The sequence below is a fragment of the Neltuma alba genome, unplaced genomic scaffold, assembly GCF_004799145.2.
Source record: "Neltuma alba isolate B1F8T4 unplaced genomic scaffold, ASM479914v2 tig00012465_pilon, whole genome shotgun sequence".
Taxonomy (NCBI): Eukaryota; Viridiplantae; Streptophyta; class Magnoliopsida; order Fabales; family Fabaceae; genus Neltuma; species Neltuma alba.
This window is the reverse complement of record NW_021636941.1, coordinates 100,862-115,994: the sequence shown is the minus strand read 5'-3', so window position 1 is coordinate 115,994 and position 15,133 is coordinate 100,862. Positions and strand designations below refer to the sequence as shown.

The 15,133-nt window shown below is 34.5% G+C and overlaps 2 protein-coding genes across 7 annotated transcripts; one reads left to right on the top strand and one right to left on the bottom strand.

The window, feature by feature from the left end:
* Window positions 1-592: 592 nt before the first annotated feature.
* On the top strand, window positions 593-6,819 carry LOC114727317 (protein PTST, chloroplastic). 6 transcript variants are annotated; one of them, XM_028914014.1, is made up of 10 exons: window positions 593-693; window positions 775-797; window positions 1,530-1,573; window positions 1,841-2,150; window positions 2,961-3,050; window positions 4,223-4,291; window positions 5,449-5,554; window positions 5,877-5,965; window positions 6,296-6,408; window positions 6,492-6,819. In XM_028914014.1, exons 3-10 carry the CDS (start codon window positions 1,551-1,553, stop codon window positions 6,592-6,594), a joined length of 903 nt encoding a protein of 300 aa, XP_028769847.1. In that variant the 5' UTR covers window positions 593-693; window positions 775-797; window positions 1,530-1,550; the 3' UTR covers window positions 6,595-6,819. The 6 variants fall into 6 exon arrangements, with proteins under 6 accessions (XP_028769847.1, XP_028769845.1, XP_028769846.1 ...); XM_028914012.1 differs by having other exon boundaries at window positions 1,838-2,150; XM_028914013.1 differs by lacking the exon at window positions 775-797.
* Window positions 6,820-9,050: 2,231 nt separating this feature from the next.
* On the bottom strand, window positions 9,051-14,336 carry LOC114727328 (uncharacterized). The gene is made up of 12 exons (XM_028914029.1): window positions 13,800-14,336; window positions 13,352-13,554; window positions 13,055-13,252; window positions 12,828-12,899; window positions 12,201-12,296; window positions 11,660-11,739; window positions 11,415-11,493; window positions 11,136-11,346; window positions 10,847-11,043; window positions 10,266-10,371; window positions 10,033-10,122; window positions 9,051-9,944 (listed from the first exon to the last, which is right to left on the bottom strand). Exons 1-12 carry the CDS (start codon window positions 14,317-14,319, stop codon window positions 9,184-9,186), a joined length of 2,613 nt encoding a protein of 870 aa, XP_028769862.1. The 5' UTR covers window positions 14,320-14,336; the 3' UTR covers window positions 9,051-9,183.
* Window positions 14,337-15,133: the final 797 nt, after the last annotated feature.

The following is a 15,133-nucleotide window of genomic DNA, read 5'->3' as shown; positions in this document are numbered from 1 at the left end:
AGACTACTATTATTAGAGGGACTACTTTGAGAAAAATGTATACCAAAATAAAAGTCAAATAATATCTTATATTAAAGCCCGGAAGTAGTATAAGAGAAAAGAATATGACAAATTAATTAGAAAAAGTTAGAAAACCCCACTTTTTCAATTTTTCAAACAGAGTTCATTAAAATTTTTTCTCCCCTCTCCTCTCTTCAATTTTCCTCCTACCAAACTGATCTTTAACGATTAAACTTAACAGCGGATAATAACTGTTTAGAGCATAAATGTTAAGAAATAAAACACTCGAGGCATACAAAAGCAAAAAGAAAAGAAAGATTTAGGTGTTAGACTCCCTTTCATTAATAATTTCGAAATATCTAAGTACTGATCCCAAAAAATAAATAATTTATTTTTCGAAAAATATTTTATTTAATAGTTCTAATTAATTACTCGGGTTTTTTTTGACAAAAAGCCAAGCCACCTCGCGGTCGTGGCCCACTCATTTCAGTTCCCACGGGGTAATCATCAAGGGCCCACGCCACGTGGCGTGATAGCACCAGTACGTGTCACCATCCCCCCTTCTCAAGTCTCAACCACGAAGTTTTCGAGTTTCTGTTTAGCTTCAGAACTCGAAACCAGCGGAGCATGGAGTGACGGAAGCGACTGAAATACACAGCGCCAGAGTGATAATTCTCAACCTCCTCAAACTCCGTAAGTTCCTTAGCTAACCCTATTCCATTTGTTGCATTCGATTGTCACAGTGGCCTCAGTTTGCTATCTGCTTCTATGAAGGTTCGTCCACTGTGCTAGAATAGGTACGCTTTCATAATTTTTTTTTTTGGTGTGACAGCATTTTCGTCCTTGCATAATGGATAATAATACTCTAAGTTTTCCAGGAGCCGGATTAATTTTGTGTCTAGACATAAATTTAAAGTTAGCATTGATTTCTGTTCGGTGCTCATTTTGGTTCTCATTACAGTGATTCCTTTGGGTTCTTTAATTCTCGTTCCAGCCGAAAGGGGAGAAAATCTATGGGTTGTTATCTCATCAAACCTTATTGGCAGTTAAGAAATGCACTTTTGTTTATGTAGTTTTCTAGCATTCCTCAAAACAGGGACTAAGTGATGCAGTTTTTAAAATTTAAACGGATATTGACAGAAATTCTGTCGGTAACGTGCTGGAAAACGATTAATTCTTGTATGATCCCAGCTCATCTGCAGTTCTGCACGGGCTTGTTTCTGAGTGAATGCCTGTGCCTGGGGAGATTTGGATTTGAGGCAATTTGTCCTTTCATTTGGTTTGGAGAAAATATTTGATGAAAGCATACCGCAGACTGTGTGACATGCTGTACTGTCGTTGCTACATTGGACTGCTTTTGTGCTTCTCATTCGCAGCAATGGCTTTTCATTGCGAGGAAAATGTGTTTGCAAAATTTTTTTGCTCATAATTTATTTCTATCCTGTCTTGATTGTATCATCCTTGCAGCATGGCGTCTCAATTACTAGACTGCTACTAATTGCTGATCTTTCCCTTTGTGTTCTTTTCAGCTTGTCGTAAAATAGCTCTTCATGATGGAGATAAGTACAGCCAGGTAAGCATATTTGCAGTCAATCTTAGACTGACCATCTGTCAAAACATCACCATTGTTCTTCCCCGCCCTTTCTGCCCCCTCTCTCCTGCCCACCCACTCTGACCCTCAGAAAGGAAAGTTTGAATTCTTTGTATTGATATTATTGAGTTGTCTTTAGTGCTATTGCTCACATATCCTTCGTTCTGCAGTATCGTTGTATTTTAAACTCTAGCTTAGTATTTTAGTAACTAGTAATTATAAAAATTATGATCTTCTTTATTTTAGTAGGTGTTGTCCAGACCCCCAGCCACAGGCAATATTATTTTCAAGAATTTCAAGAACATCAGGACGGGAAAGCACTCATAGAATTTCTTGCAATATAACTGCCCAGAGCTCAAGGCTGTGTTATCGAGGCTTGGCCGCTTCCTACCGAATCTTTAATGCAGTATATCCAAATAGGCCATTTCTCCGTAGAGCACATTCTATGTCAACTAGTTTGGATGAGTCTACATCATTGCCGTCCGAAGGCGATTCTGATGAAGATGAGACTGAAGACTTGAAGGAGAAGATTTTGGAACAACCACTGAGAAGTGAACAGGTAATTTCCAATTCCGCTACATGGATGTCTAATGAAAGGCCCATGGCTGCTACTTGCCAGTCTACCTTTGGGAAGTGCGGAATTCCTAGTATCTTCCTTAATTATTTTAAGATCAGGAACTATAATATCTCAAAATGTTTAAAATCACTTTCAGCCGCTCGGAATTTTAGATGATAGCCTCTTGCCATTCCATCATGAACGGGGGAAAAAAAATAAATCAATTCCTGTCTTTGCTATTTCTTCTGATTCTTTTAATCATCTTTCTTTTTAGGGCTTGTGGTGTTTATATATGATAAAAGAATGGCCTATAGTTTGTAGTCTTATGCATGAAAGGTGATGCACCTGTAATATGCTCCTACTCACTGGGATTCTGTAAATACTAAAAGTTGAAGCAGAAAGGCTACGCTAATCTAGGAGATGGAGTGCATAACTTGAGATGTAATATCCATAAGTAATCTTTACTTGGCTCTATTGCATTAGCCATTTGTTAGGTCCTCAGTTTATAAAATAAATGAAATCAGTTGAAATGTTGGGTGTGAGGTGCAAAGCTTGGAAAAAAAAAAAAAAATCCTTGTCTTGATCATAACCGACTATGAAATGAGAATGATTATATTTTGTCTTCATCTTTTCTGTTTATTATTACTGGCTGCTGCAAGGAGAGACTATAAGGACCTTTAACTCATGTTACAGGGTTGAGTTCCCGCGCAAACTTGTGCTTACTTAAGTTTAGCTGTTTCTTGCACAATATACCTGATTTATGCTTCTGTTGGGTTTAATTTCCTCTACTTTGATCGTTTTCTTCCCAAAAAGATAGCAGCACTCCTTGCTGATACTGAAAGAGCAAGGCTTACAAAGAAGCTTAGTGAAGCCAACCAACATAATCGGTTCCTCAAAAGACAGGTCTGTGCATAGATTAAATATTTTGGACTGTTCTTAATTTGAAATCTGGGTTTTCCATATGATAAAAAGTTCGGGAATTGACTACTATTTAAGAGTCTGAGTTTCATTTCAATCTTCTAAAATATTGAATATATTGGGTTTGAGTTTTGTTCACAAACCATATAGATATCTTTCATGGTTGATTCTTCTCAATGTTTTGGAAGAATCACAACTCAAAATCGAGCTCATGAGGTTTAGAGCTGGAGGTCAAATGTGAAGTCCGCATTAGAACCAATACTCCTTGATGTGGAACTCAAGTCCCATGCACTGCAATCGGTTTGGACATCACATCAGATATCTATGTTAGAATCAAAAGGAACATCAACACAACTAATTTGGATGTTGCATCTGCCCTTGATTAAATATGATTACACTAAAACAAGATTCTGATTTGTGGCTGTACTATTATTGGTGAAATAAAATGCATTTATAGAAAAACAGGATACAAGTGGAATTGGATTTGTATATTACGTCAAAATGAAAGAAATTATGAATTTGGTAAGTTATTGCTGGGTCTCTGATCTTGTTAATTATCTGTAGTTGGCTAACTGTGATAGTCCATACAGATAATGGAAATTCTTGCAATCACGTTTTGTTACTTACCAGTCATTAGTGGCTGACACATCCACTGGGTTAAAGTTGGAGCATGCATACCAAATGAAATGCTTTGAAGATTCAGTTATCCACTTTTAATATCTAATGCCATATATATGTCTATCTCGTTTGTGTTTTACTAGACTGTGTTCTAATACTTGGTATTTTCTTAACTTTTATTTTGTTATTGGGAGGTGGTGGTCCTTTCTGAACTAAACTAATATTGGTTCCTGATTTCATGCTGCAACCATTTCTGGCGGGGATTCTTTCTTTTAAATTATAAAAATATAAAAAAATGCGTGTAGGGAATAAAATATTGATGAGCGAATTCAGAAGTCTTAAATTAACGAACAAGAAGATTTTGGCAAAAGGTTAACTAGGTGCGATCCCCATGCTCCACGATTCAAATTTTAGAATGACAATCTAATGAGTGAGCCTGTTGTGCGTGATTATGAATTATGGGCTTCGTTTTTACTTTTATATATTTATGGCAAGAAACATCTAAATCACCATCCTGTGTTGATTTCTGTTCTCTACAGTTGCAAATAAAGGAGGAATCATTGGTTAACTTTAAAAGTGAGCTTGCTGTCATGGAGCTTGAGGTTCAGGTTAAAATCGATTGCAACTTCTTTACTTTCCGTGCCTTTTTCATGTTGCCTAGCATTCTATTTAAAAGATATATGTTGACTAATATTATGCCTAGCAGTCAATGATTTTTACTACTCTCTCTAGTCGTGAAGGTAGGAGCCTGTTGAAGGCTTTGGTTTGGTGCTTAATGTAAAACTCCATTCACTTCTGTCTATCACATTAATTATTTTTTTCCTTAGTGTTTTAATACGCTATTTGCTCACTGCAAAGGAAATGATTAAATAGAGTGAATAAAACAGGAGGGGTATTTCAGGAAACTATCACAAATTGTTCACACGTTAATGGCAAACAATTAACTTAAATTTGTTTCTTAATCCTTGTGAATTAGGCAAAAAGAAATTAGGATCAGCGGAGGATCTCATTTTGCATGATTCTTTATCATGATGTCTTTCATTTAATTGCTTTGAGCTTGAGTCATAAAATTCTATGGAAGGACTTTATGAAGCTTTTCTGGTGGCATGCATGTAACTATCCATTAACCTCTTTTTCATTTCATTGCTTGGAGCTTGAGTCATGAAATTCTGTGGAAGGACTTTATGAAGCTTTTTTGGTAGCATGCATGTCACTCTCCATAAACTTCCACTCCTGCCACTATCTTAGCCTGCACTCTTTCGTAGTCTGAACTGACAATTCTGCTCTCTTATACTCCTGTTTTATTGATGGCATAAGACTAATCTTGCTTTGTGTGAACTGTTTTAACTTGAGATTGGCACACAAATTCCGCCGTCATAATGAACTCTGGCTCGTGTTTCCCTTCTACATCTGCGCTGAAGTTGTACATCAACAATGCTTAACTTTGCTTGTTACGTTGTTTCAATCTATATGATCAAATTGATGATTGAAACTGCTATGAGTAGTTATATAATGGTTTGAGTAATTAATCTTAATTTGATTGAGATTTTGTTGATGAAACCTATCAATGTTAATATTATGATAATGAGATATTGCATCTTATAAACTAAGCGTTTTTTAACCTTCTAGTCACTTTAATTTACGATTTCTTATGCCAAGCACCTTTGTGAATTTGAGAAGATGCTACACACCTTTGCCTGTATGATGTTTAAAATTGTCCTCAGCTTTATTTGCACATCTATGACAATATTTACTTTGGGTGCAGGCTTTGGTCAAACTTGCTGAAGAAATAGCTCAGTCTGCTATTCCAGAAGGTTCAAGGAAGATCAATGGAAAATATATTCAATCTCACATTGTTTCTCGTTTAGGAGGTAGAATGGTGTTGCAGTTCTTCTGCGTACTCCATATGAAGTGGTCCATTTATATACTGCTGATGAATAAATTTAAGGAAAATTACATATTCATAGAAATAAATGGGATAACACTTACACAAATCAATCAATATTTTAGTGAAGTAGAACCTCAAGATTGTTACTTCACATGGTGTAACCATTATGTATTCATTTTATAGAATACGTGCATTTCCCAGCTTTGAATTTCCCACACTAGGGGGCGCGGTTCTGTCCAGTTCTGATAAATTGTTGCCTCTTCTGTTTCTCTGTGGATGCATATGCAATCATTTGGCCTCCAAAGCTATGCATGAGAAATTAAAGGAACAGATAAAGGATGTAGTTTCAGTTCAATCCAAAGAGGTTCCTGTATTTTGGGTTGGCATGGCTGAGGTAAATATGCGAAGATAGTTCTTCAATTATTCTATGAAAACTTTGATCTGAATGGTGAAAACAATGGATAGTTTATATTGATGATTTTCTGACAAACACTGCTATATCTGAGCATGTCAATCTGAACAGGGTTGCTTTTGCAGCCGTATCATATGAATCAGCTGATTTGATATATAGGATTGCACATTGGCTTCGTATGACCGCCACTATAATCTGTAATATGATAGTGAAATATCGCATTACTAAGCTTTTACATAATGTTTGGTTTTTAGTTTGTGTCTGGTTAATACGTGAGTCATCTATTTATTCTGTTGTATTTTTGCTTTCAAGAGCGTGCAAGTAATGGGCAGCTTTGATGGCTGGAGCCAAGGAGAATACCTATCACCAGAGTATGATGGTTCTTATACCAAGTTCTCTTCAACGTTGATGCTTAGACCAGGAAGGTACGGTTTTCTCAACTAAATGAAGTTCTGAACCTGATCTTGTAACAGTGAATCTTCTTTTGAGCCTTAAGAGTCTTGTGCAGGTATGAGATCAAATTCTTGGTGGATGGTGAATGGCAGCTTTCGCCGGAGTTTCCCACTGTTGGTGAGGGATTAACCAAAAACAATCTGTTAGTTGTGGAATGATAGTTTTTAGTTTGCAGAGGCATATGTAGTTTTTTTAAGTTTTTGCCATTCTTCCCCTTGGACAATTGAGTATGTTCCCCATGCGAATCAAATTCTTCTGCTAAACTGGGTTGAGGGCTTGAGGCCATGTTTGTTCAAGTTAGACGGGTCATTGCAGCTGAGTCCAGTCGTAGATGCGTGTAAGTAGTTAACTTGCTGATAAAAATTACAGCAGTTTTTTTAGTCCTTGATGCATGAAAGAATTACTTAACTAATTTAGATAAATCAAAGAAGTGAGATATATTAGTTAAATACAATAAATGTGAATTGATCTCTCTAACGTTATATTGTATAGTATTAGATTATATATCAATTTATAAATTAAGTAAATTAGTTTGAGGAAAAAAAGATAAATACAAAGAAAAAATGGATTGGGGTTTTATATTTAAGAATAAATTTAACTTTCTAATCAGCTCTTGTATTAAAAATTAATGGTAGTGCATACAATGAGTGACTGGCCTTTATGTCAAGTGTTATTTACCTAATCTATAAGAAAATATATTGGACTTATTTATCCCAACAAACATTAAATATCTATATCTATAGGAATTCATTAATATTGATTTTGAAAGGATTTTTTCTTTTAATTCAGAATATTTTAAGTTACTTTGGATTTGAATTTGAGACTAATTTTTGTTGCGATTGTAAGATTTTTTTCTACCAGCAAGGTAACTGTAAGAATACTTAATTATAGCCAAAAGACAAATTAATTATAACATATCTTGTTATAATTTAAATGTGATTTTCTCTCTTAATCTATGCATTTATCTTTTATAACCAAGGAATATGGTTCCCAAATATTTGCCGTGCAATTGTGTTATGGATGTGTTTAATTGTGATACTGCAACTTTCATTATATATTTTTTAAAATTTAATCATTTAGCTTTTCAAATTCTGATTTATATATAATTTGATTCGATGCAACTTACTCTTACAAATTTATACTATTACTTAATGTGGCCATACCTCAAGCAACCTAGCTCTCCATAACTCATCCATGTGGCACTAATTTTGATCAACACATAATTATTTGGCATACTAATCAGGTCAATATAAGAATTACTTGACTAATTAGAGTAAATTAACAAAGTTTTTAAGTTAGTTTTGCAATAAATATGTATTATTCTTTCTAGAATATCTTTGTTAATTATGTGCATTATATAAAATTATCATTTAATGAAACTTTAAAAATGTGCAACTACTACAAAGACTATTTTGAAAAAAATACATAATTATAAGAGATAAAATGAATTGAGATGTTATTTTTAATATTAAACTAAATATTAAGCTAACTCTTTTATTAAATACTGAAGATTGCGCGTGTAATGGATGTTGGGAAAACGCAGCTAACGCATCAATCTGCCCCCTTCTCTCTCACCTCTTTGTTTCGCGTCACTTTTTTTTTCCCCTTTAAAATAATACATATCATTATCTTTGTTTATTAAACTGAATTTTCTTCTTTGCCATGGGCCTACCGTTCTTCGGTCAATTTTTGGGTTGGCCCAAGTATCAATCTCACACTTGGGCCCAAATATCAACCTCAAGACGGTACATGCCCTTCAACGATAATCAAGCAAGTGAGGGAGGAATGATATTAAAAAAAAGATAATTATGGTATTTTAGAAAAAATATATCATATTTCTTATAACTAACTAACTTACCTAACTTTTTTAATCTAATCAAATTAGTTAAATAGATGTTATATTAAGGACATGAGGCGTAACATATATAATACGTTGCAACAATACATGGTTAAGTAAAAAAGGGGCCTCTATTGAGGTGAGGCGCCTACTGGACCATGACACAGCATACCTTCTGATAATCTATGTAAGTTTGTTTTGATTTCAGATTGTAATTGTTGGTACCTCTTCAAGATTCACTGATTTCACTGATTCTGATAAGTACTTGTAACATCTTGAATAATTTTTTTCAATTAAATTCGATATGTATTTGCTCAAATAATTTTGGTTCTATTACCGGATTTTCTCATTGAAGGGTATTGAATGATCTATGAATGATTTTGTTGTTGGACTGCACTCGCCAATAAAGGTGAATGATTTCCTATCTCTGGTTTTAATTGTACGTACGAAACATTATAACCTGAGTATGGGGGAAAAAAAGGAGAAAATCTCCTCCAAGGGAGAATAAAGAGATTGAAAATATTAAGTAATATTTACCTTAAATCAACTTTAGCAGTAAGGATTGAATGGGTTGAAAATAGAAATTTAACATTTTTTGGGGGCTAAAATAGAAATTGAAGATTTGAATGGTTTTGATGCAACAAATTCATTTTTTTTCCTGGGCCACCTCTAATTAAATTATACGTAGATTCAGGAGATTCAATTTATTTTCAGAAGAAAAAGGAAGGACTTAACACTTAACATTATCCACTACACACTCTTCTTCTTCATAGAAAAAGGAAGGACTTAACACTTACATTATCCACTACACACTCTTCTTCTTCATCTCCTTCTTTATTACATCATTTGAAGATAGAAACTACCCCATGGGATTGTTATCTAGAGATGACAGTGCCATTTCCTCCTGCAATCAATTGGAGGAGGTATGAATGTTGAAGTAAACTGTATAAGTTTCATCTCTAAACCAGTACAATGGCTCCAAAACATAATTCCTCTTTGCCCCTTTGGCTACAAAACTGATAGGATTATACTGGCTTAGTCCCTTTCTTGCTATAAAGCTAGCAGCTCTTTTGAAACTATTAGTATGAGGTTTAGACTTAGACTTGCATTTAAGCTTCACACTTGCACCAGATCCAGTACTAGACACAAAGCAACCCTTCCTGGTTTTTGATTCCAGGGATATAGTTCCTCTTTGTCCATCCAGTCCTTTTACTACATTGAAAACACTTGAGGCCCCACCATTATTGGAAGAATGACCCACAATAACTTGACTATTTTCTGTTGCTTGGTGCTTCAAGTACATTCCAGGAAGATCAAATGGTTCCAACATCACTGCTTTACCAATAATATCTCCAACTGTTGAAGAGCCTTTTGAGGACGACCCACTTGGGATAATTCTAAAGGTTGCATGAGTAGTCAATGCCGTTCCAGGTTTAGGTAGTTTTGTCATCTTAAGAGATTGATTTGAGTTTGTGAGAACAAAAGTTGAGCCAGAAAGATCTTGAGAAAAAGTTGCCAGTTGACTGTTGTAATTAGTAGGGATTGGAGTAATCCAATCATCAATAGATGCATTTGACCTAATTGTAATGTTCCAATCACTAGTGGTGTGGCCAGCAAGAAGATATGGACCATAAAGAATTGCTTGGACAGAAGCATATTTTGACCTGTCATCTATATTTAATTCAAAACACAGCATCAGAAATAAGAGCAATATTTTTCTGACCTGAAATGGTAGTGATTAACATTCATGAATTCGTACCTTTTATAGGTTCAGTTCTAAGAGTAATGGGAAATTGCAGAGTTAGCTTGTCATTGGCACTCCACTTTCTCGTGACCGAAAGAAAGTTTCCTTCATGTTCACAAAACAAAATGAATAATTTATTGAAACATACACACTTAATTTTATAGGGATAAAAAAATTAAGACGAAACAGGCATCCTTAAAGCTGTGCTTTTTCTCGTAGAGAATTTAGCTTAAGAGTTAAGTACATACCAGGTGATGACATAGATAGGGTCTCAGAATTTAGCATTGCTTTAGCACCATCCAAACGTGCCCATGTTGGTATCCGGAAGTTCAGTGTTGAAGAAGAACTTGATCCCTACAAAAGTGAATATTTCAATGCATACCCCATCCATTGTAATTTAGCTAATTGGCTTAGCGATTAACCAAAATTTAAATAATAAGTTGAGAGATTTTTTGGCATCATATATGTAACTTATCTTTCCATGTAATGTTCAATATAAATCCTTATGTACCGTTGTTTGAAATGTTCTATGTCTTTTATCATGGGGGAAAATTAATTGAAGCTCAAATTTCTAATGGATTGATAATTGATTCATGCAAAAGCAAGTATCATTTGAAATATTGAGTGGCTAATATTAGCATTTCTTGTTATTGACTAAATTTACAGGGCTGAAATGTGATAGTAGCAAACTGTTGTTAGAAATCATACTCCAAATTAAGTAGGAAAATGGGATGCCTGCCCTTATCATATTTATAAATGATGCTTTGAAGCATCATAATTAATAATAATTGGTGTGGCATGTATAACACAATGCAAATGCAATAGGTACCTTTGTAGGAGAAAGTGTAAATGTGACTCGAAGATAAGGATCTCTCGAAGTGGTAGGAACCACTGTCTGATTAAGCATGAGATCCCCTGATTTCCAATTAAAAGAGCTTGATATGTATTGGATAATATAAAGAGTTGGATTCTTCCCATCTTGTTCAAAATAAATAGAGTCCCCCAGCTTTGAGAATGATTCAATACCTAAACGATGACCGGAAAAAATTTATGTATGTTTGAGTTGTGAAATGCTATATTAAAATTTGAATTATTTAATAAAAAAAACATATGAATACCTGTTCCATAGCAACACCAAAAAGAGTTAAACTTTGTTCCCCAACCATGTTCAGATTTAGCCTTGGAAGCACCTGGGCCTAGTGGCAGCATATAAATCATCACTCCAGGTTCTTTGCCTCTTTGAATACTTAGTACACCATTTGTTAAGGCACGCTCATAATAATCTGCATATGCTACTTCTTTGGTCCATCTAAATAGGTGCCTTGAAACCTAAGAAATTAAGTATGTCTAGTCAATTTTTTAGTGCTGGTACAATGAAAACTTGTATTATATATTACCTTCAACATGTTATAAGTTGTGCATGATTCTTCAGTCTCTGGTGTGTTCAAGTTATCTGCCATTCTTTTTGGATCATGCCTGCAAAAAAGTTGAAGCATGTGATCTGAAAGAATCAGCAAATGATTGCTGTAACAAGAAGGAAAGCTGCTACTAGATGTCCCTGTACAACAAATCGATATTAAATGGATAATTTTAACTTTGTTGTATAGTAAGAAATGAAACTAAGTTAATTAGCTCTCATTACCACCACTCTGTAACTGATGTTCCTCCGGTTGCATAGCTGTGAGAAGAGTTAATAAGACCCATAAAGAATGTGCTCATGTCCTATCATCACAAAAAGCAAGAATATAATCAAAATAGATAATTAATTATTTGGATAAGGTGCTTAAATATCCTGAAAATATCTATGAAGGAGTACCCAACACCTAAAAGTTCTTCTTGGCTCTTATATGCCTTAAAAGTTTATTTTTGTAGCAAAAATATGCTAACTATTATTTGCTGTTAAGTTTGACCGTTAACTTATGTAGTTTGATTGATGTCTTGAACAGTTAAACTTAATAATAGATAACGGTTCATAGTAGAAATGTTATGAAATAAAACTTTTAGGACATATAAGAGTAACAAAAAAAATAAAATCCAGGTACTGGATGCTTCTTTGTGCGTACTTCTAGGATATTTAAGTACAATTATTCATTAATTATTTAAGTTTAGGCCAACAAATAGTCAACAATCATAGCTCCCTTTAAATTTTACAATATATACATAATATGTATGAAGCAATTTACCTTATAAAGTGGATCACCAATGACCTCATATCGCATTTGAGATCCAACAACAATTGGAATATGTGTATTAGCATGAAGATCTGCTATATCATTAGCCTGTATTATTGAAGAACCAAAAAAGAAATAGAGAATTTTAAAACCTTGGGTTTTGTAAGAAAATTAAATACAAATTTCTGGACTAGAATGTGATCATAACGCCAAAATTCAGATCCACATTTCTAACCTAATCCGATTTTCAACTTGGAGTGAAATTTAATGAAAGGGAAACAACTTCATTTACATGGAAACGTACTTGTCCACATCATAACCTATATGATGATTCCCTAATTGATAAGATTTATTCCTATTTAATTTAACGTAAAGTAATATAAAAGACCATGATGCTGACATCGCAACATCCTGAAAATTAATGGGCATTACAAGACAATGGGCAATGTAGACTTCGAAGGCAAGACTGTCATATATGGCACATATCAAATTTCATGAGAAATTTCTCAGCATTGGATGATTGGATATTGAAATGGATGAACAAGGCAAGGTCTTAAATTACACTGATATAAATCCAGAGATCTATTTCAATCAAACTCATAGGGAAAACTACAATAATAGGCAAACATTAATCACTACCTGAATAGCAAGCAACCCTAAAAAGCATGGCTTGTCAAAAAGATGGGCCAAGAGTAGATGCTTCGAATCTCCCTGTGTAGGTTAACAAGACAGATAAAAGCAAGGATTAAGAATTATGATTTTATGTATCTCATGGCATCTATGCTCATATCAACCAAGTATAGCAGTAAAAGAAAAAACATCAAACCAACAAATGAAATATCAAGACTAGTTAATTGTTAACCTACCGTTATGCTATATAATTTGTAAAGGACATCATTCATTCCTCCAGTTTCCTCTTCCATTGATTGATAGTGTCTATTTATAGTGTACTTTGTAATCACATTTTGTACGCGATTATAAAAGTACTCAACCATCCATTTTAGCATTTTAAGAGCATGAGCATCTCCAGCAATGATATGTTGATCTAAAAGGCCTGCCATTATCTGTCAAAGTTACTTAGTTTGATTAAATCCCACAATATAAGTCCAAATTTTGCTATACATGCTCAAAAACAAGTTTCAAATATATATGTATATATGAACCTTGTGAATGGTATAATATGGGGCCCACACAGCCTTAAGTTCTTCCAAGCGATCAAATGAATGAGATGGAAAAGCCGATAGATATCCTGTGCCAAGTTTCTTTTGGCAGGCAGAAAGATTGGCAACAAGCGCTGACATTTTCTCCTTTAGACTATCATTATGTGTGCTGGCCCACATCAAAGCCGATGCACTCAAGTAATGTCCTTTAAAATGTGAAAAACAAGAAGCAATTAAATCATGTTATTGTCCCAAAATCCTCTTGAAACGCATGGCATATGCTAAAATTTGAAGTTACTAGCTAGATGGTTTTTGATACCTCTTTTTCTCATTTCCACAAATATCTATGTAGAAATTAACCCGAGTAACAGTGGATGGTGAATAATTAAAGGCAAGAACTAGATATGATGAAACAAAAGTTAAGATGTTGAATCAAACAAATTAAACCAACCAACAAAATGGCCACGAAGCTCATTTTTGGGCTCTTCCCAGCCTCCATAAGGCTTGCCAGGAGTGGGTAAACCAGCTGTCTTTCTAAAGTTCCAGAGCAAGCTATCAACATCTAACATCAACAGATACTCCAAATTTGTAAGCTGTGCACGGGCATGGATCGAGTGGGGATGCAATCTCACATCATGTAATGAAACCTCTCTGAGAAGACCTTGAGGTGGCGAGACAAAACCCCTATTCTTGATTTTTCTGTACATGATTGTCCAATCATGGTGTTCTTGTTCTTCTTTCAGTAACTTTCTGGGCAACAAACTTTCCCAAACTGAGTCATCTGTTGGAGTTAGATGATAATGTGATATCACTTCTTCCTTCCATGTCTGGTTTTTTGATGTTAATAACTCATAACGTAAGGTATGAGATTGAGTAGCCTTGTTGGTGCATGCCTTAAGAGCAGTAGTGATGGCAAAAGGATAAAGCAAGAGGATCACAACAAAGGAATTCACAAGACAAATAATATTCATGCTCAAAAAGCACAAAAATGAACGCGAGGGAGTGTGAGAAAGGAGGAATGGTTCATAGGATGAAAGGCATGTGAAGGGAGTGAGGTGTATATATAGAGAGAAAATGTCACGAGGGGTTAGAGTGTGGAGGGACGCAAAGTAAAATGAAAATACAGATGGTAGGCGAAGAATAAGAGGAAACCCGGAAAGAGAGAGAGAGAGAGGGAGGGAGGGAGAATTAAGTGTGGGGGAAGGGTGAAGAGATAAAGGTTCAAAGGGTTAAAAAGATAAGATTCACATATTATCATCGATACAAATTATGTACTATAAATTCATAATTAAAGAATCAAAATCTCTTGCACTATGATTTTATTAGTCGTGTCTTTTTTTAATCCATTAAAATTTTTATTTTTATATATAATTATATGTTATCTGGTACTATTAAATTAAATTAAGCTTTTTCATTACACAAAATTTGAGGTGATGAATTATACTGATCATGGTTTATAAATAGTACAACTTTTTGTAAGTTTTATACTAAATATAAAGATATCTAGAACAGAACATGCATCAAGATAAGAAGATGAGTTGGCTATTATTCGAACCAACCAATTTAAGTAAAAAAAATGATGTTTGGAATAAAGTAAAAGCAAATAGAAAATATTAGAAATTTAACCATATGCAGTTATGAGGAAGAATAGAAACATGATTACGTATGAAGATAAGATGGGAATGGATTAGTGAACCAATACGTGGCAACACGTCTGGAGATCATAATCATGAATCCTATATTGCAAATGAAGTAATGAATGATGGAGGACTTGTCGAGACCTTA

What these genes read in the sequence shown, in the direction of transcription:
- LOC114727317 (XM_028914010.1), top strand. Translation starts at nt 1,551, where the DNA reads ATGATGGAGATAAGTACAGCCAG. An exon ending in ATGGAGATAAGTACAGCCAG is followed by an intron (nt 1,574 to 1,837) that starts GTAAGCATATTT and finishes TCTTTATTTTAG; the next exon opens with TAGGTGTTGTCCAGACCCCC. An exon ending in AACCACTGAGAAGTGAACAG is followed by an intron (nt 2,151 to 2,960) that starts GTAATTTCCAAT and finishes CTTCCCAAAAAG; the next exon opens with ATAGCAGCACTCCTTGCTGA.
- LOC114727328 (XM_028914029.1), bottom strand. Translation starts at nt 14,319, where the DNA reads ATGAATATTATTTGTCTTGTGAATTCCTTTGTTGTGATCCTCTTGCTT. An exon ending in TAGGGTTGCTTGCTATTCAG is followed by an intron (nt 12,297 to 12,827) that starts GTAGTGATTAAT and finishes TCAATAATACAG; the next exon opens with GCTAATGATATAGCAGATCT. An exon ending in CAACTTATAACATGTTGAAG is followed by an intron (nt 11,347 to 11,414) that starts GTAATATATAAT and finishes TTAATTTCTTAG; the next exon opens with GTTTCAAGGCACCTATTTAG.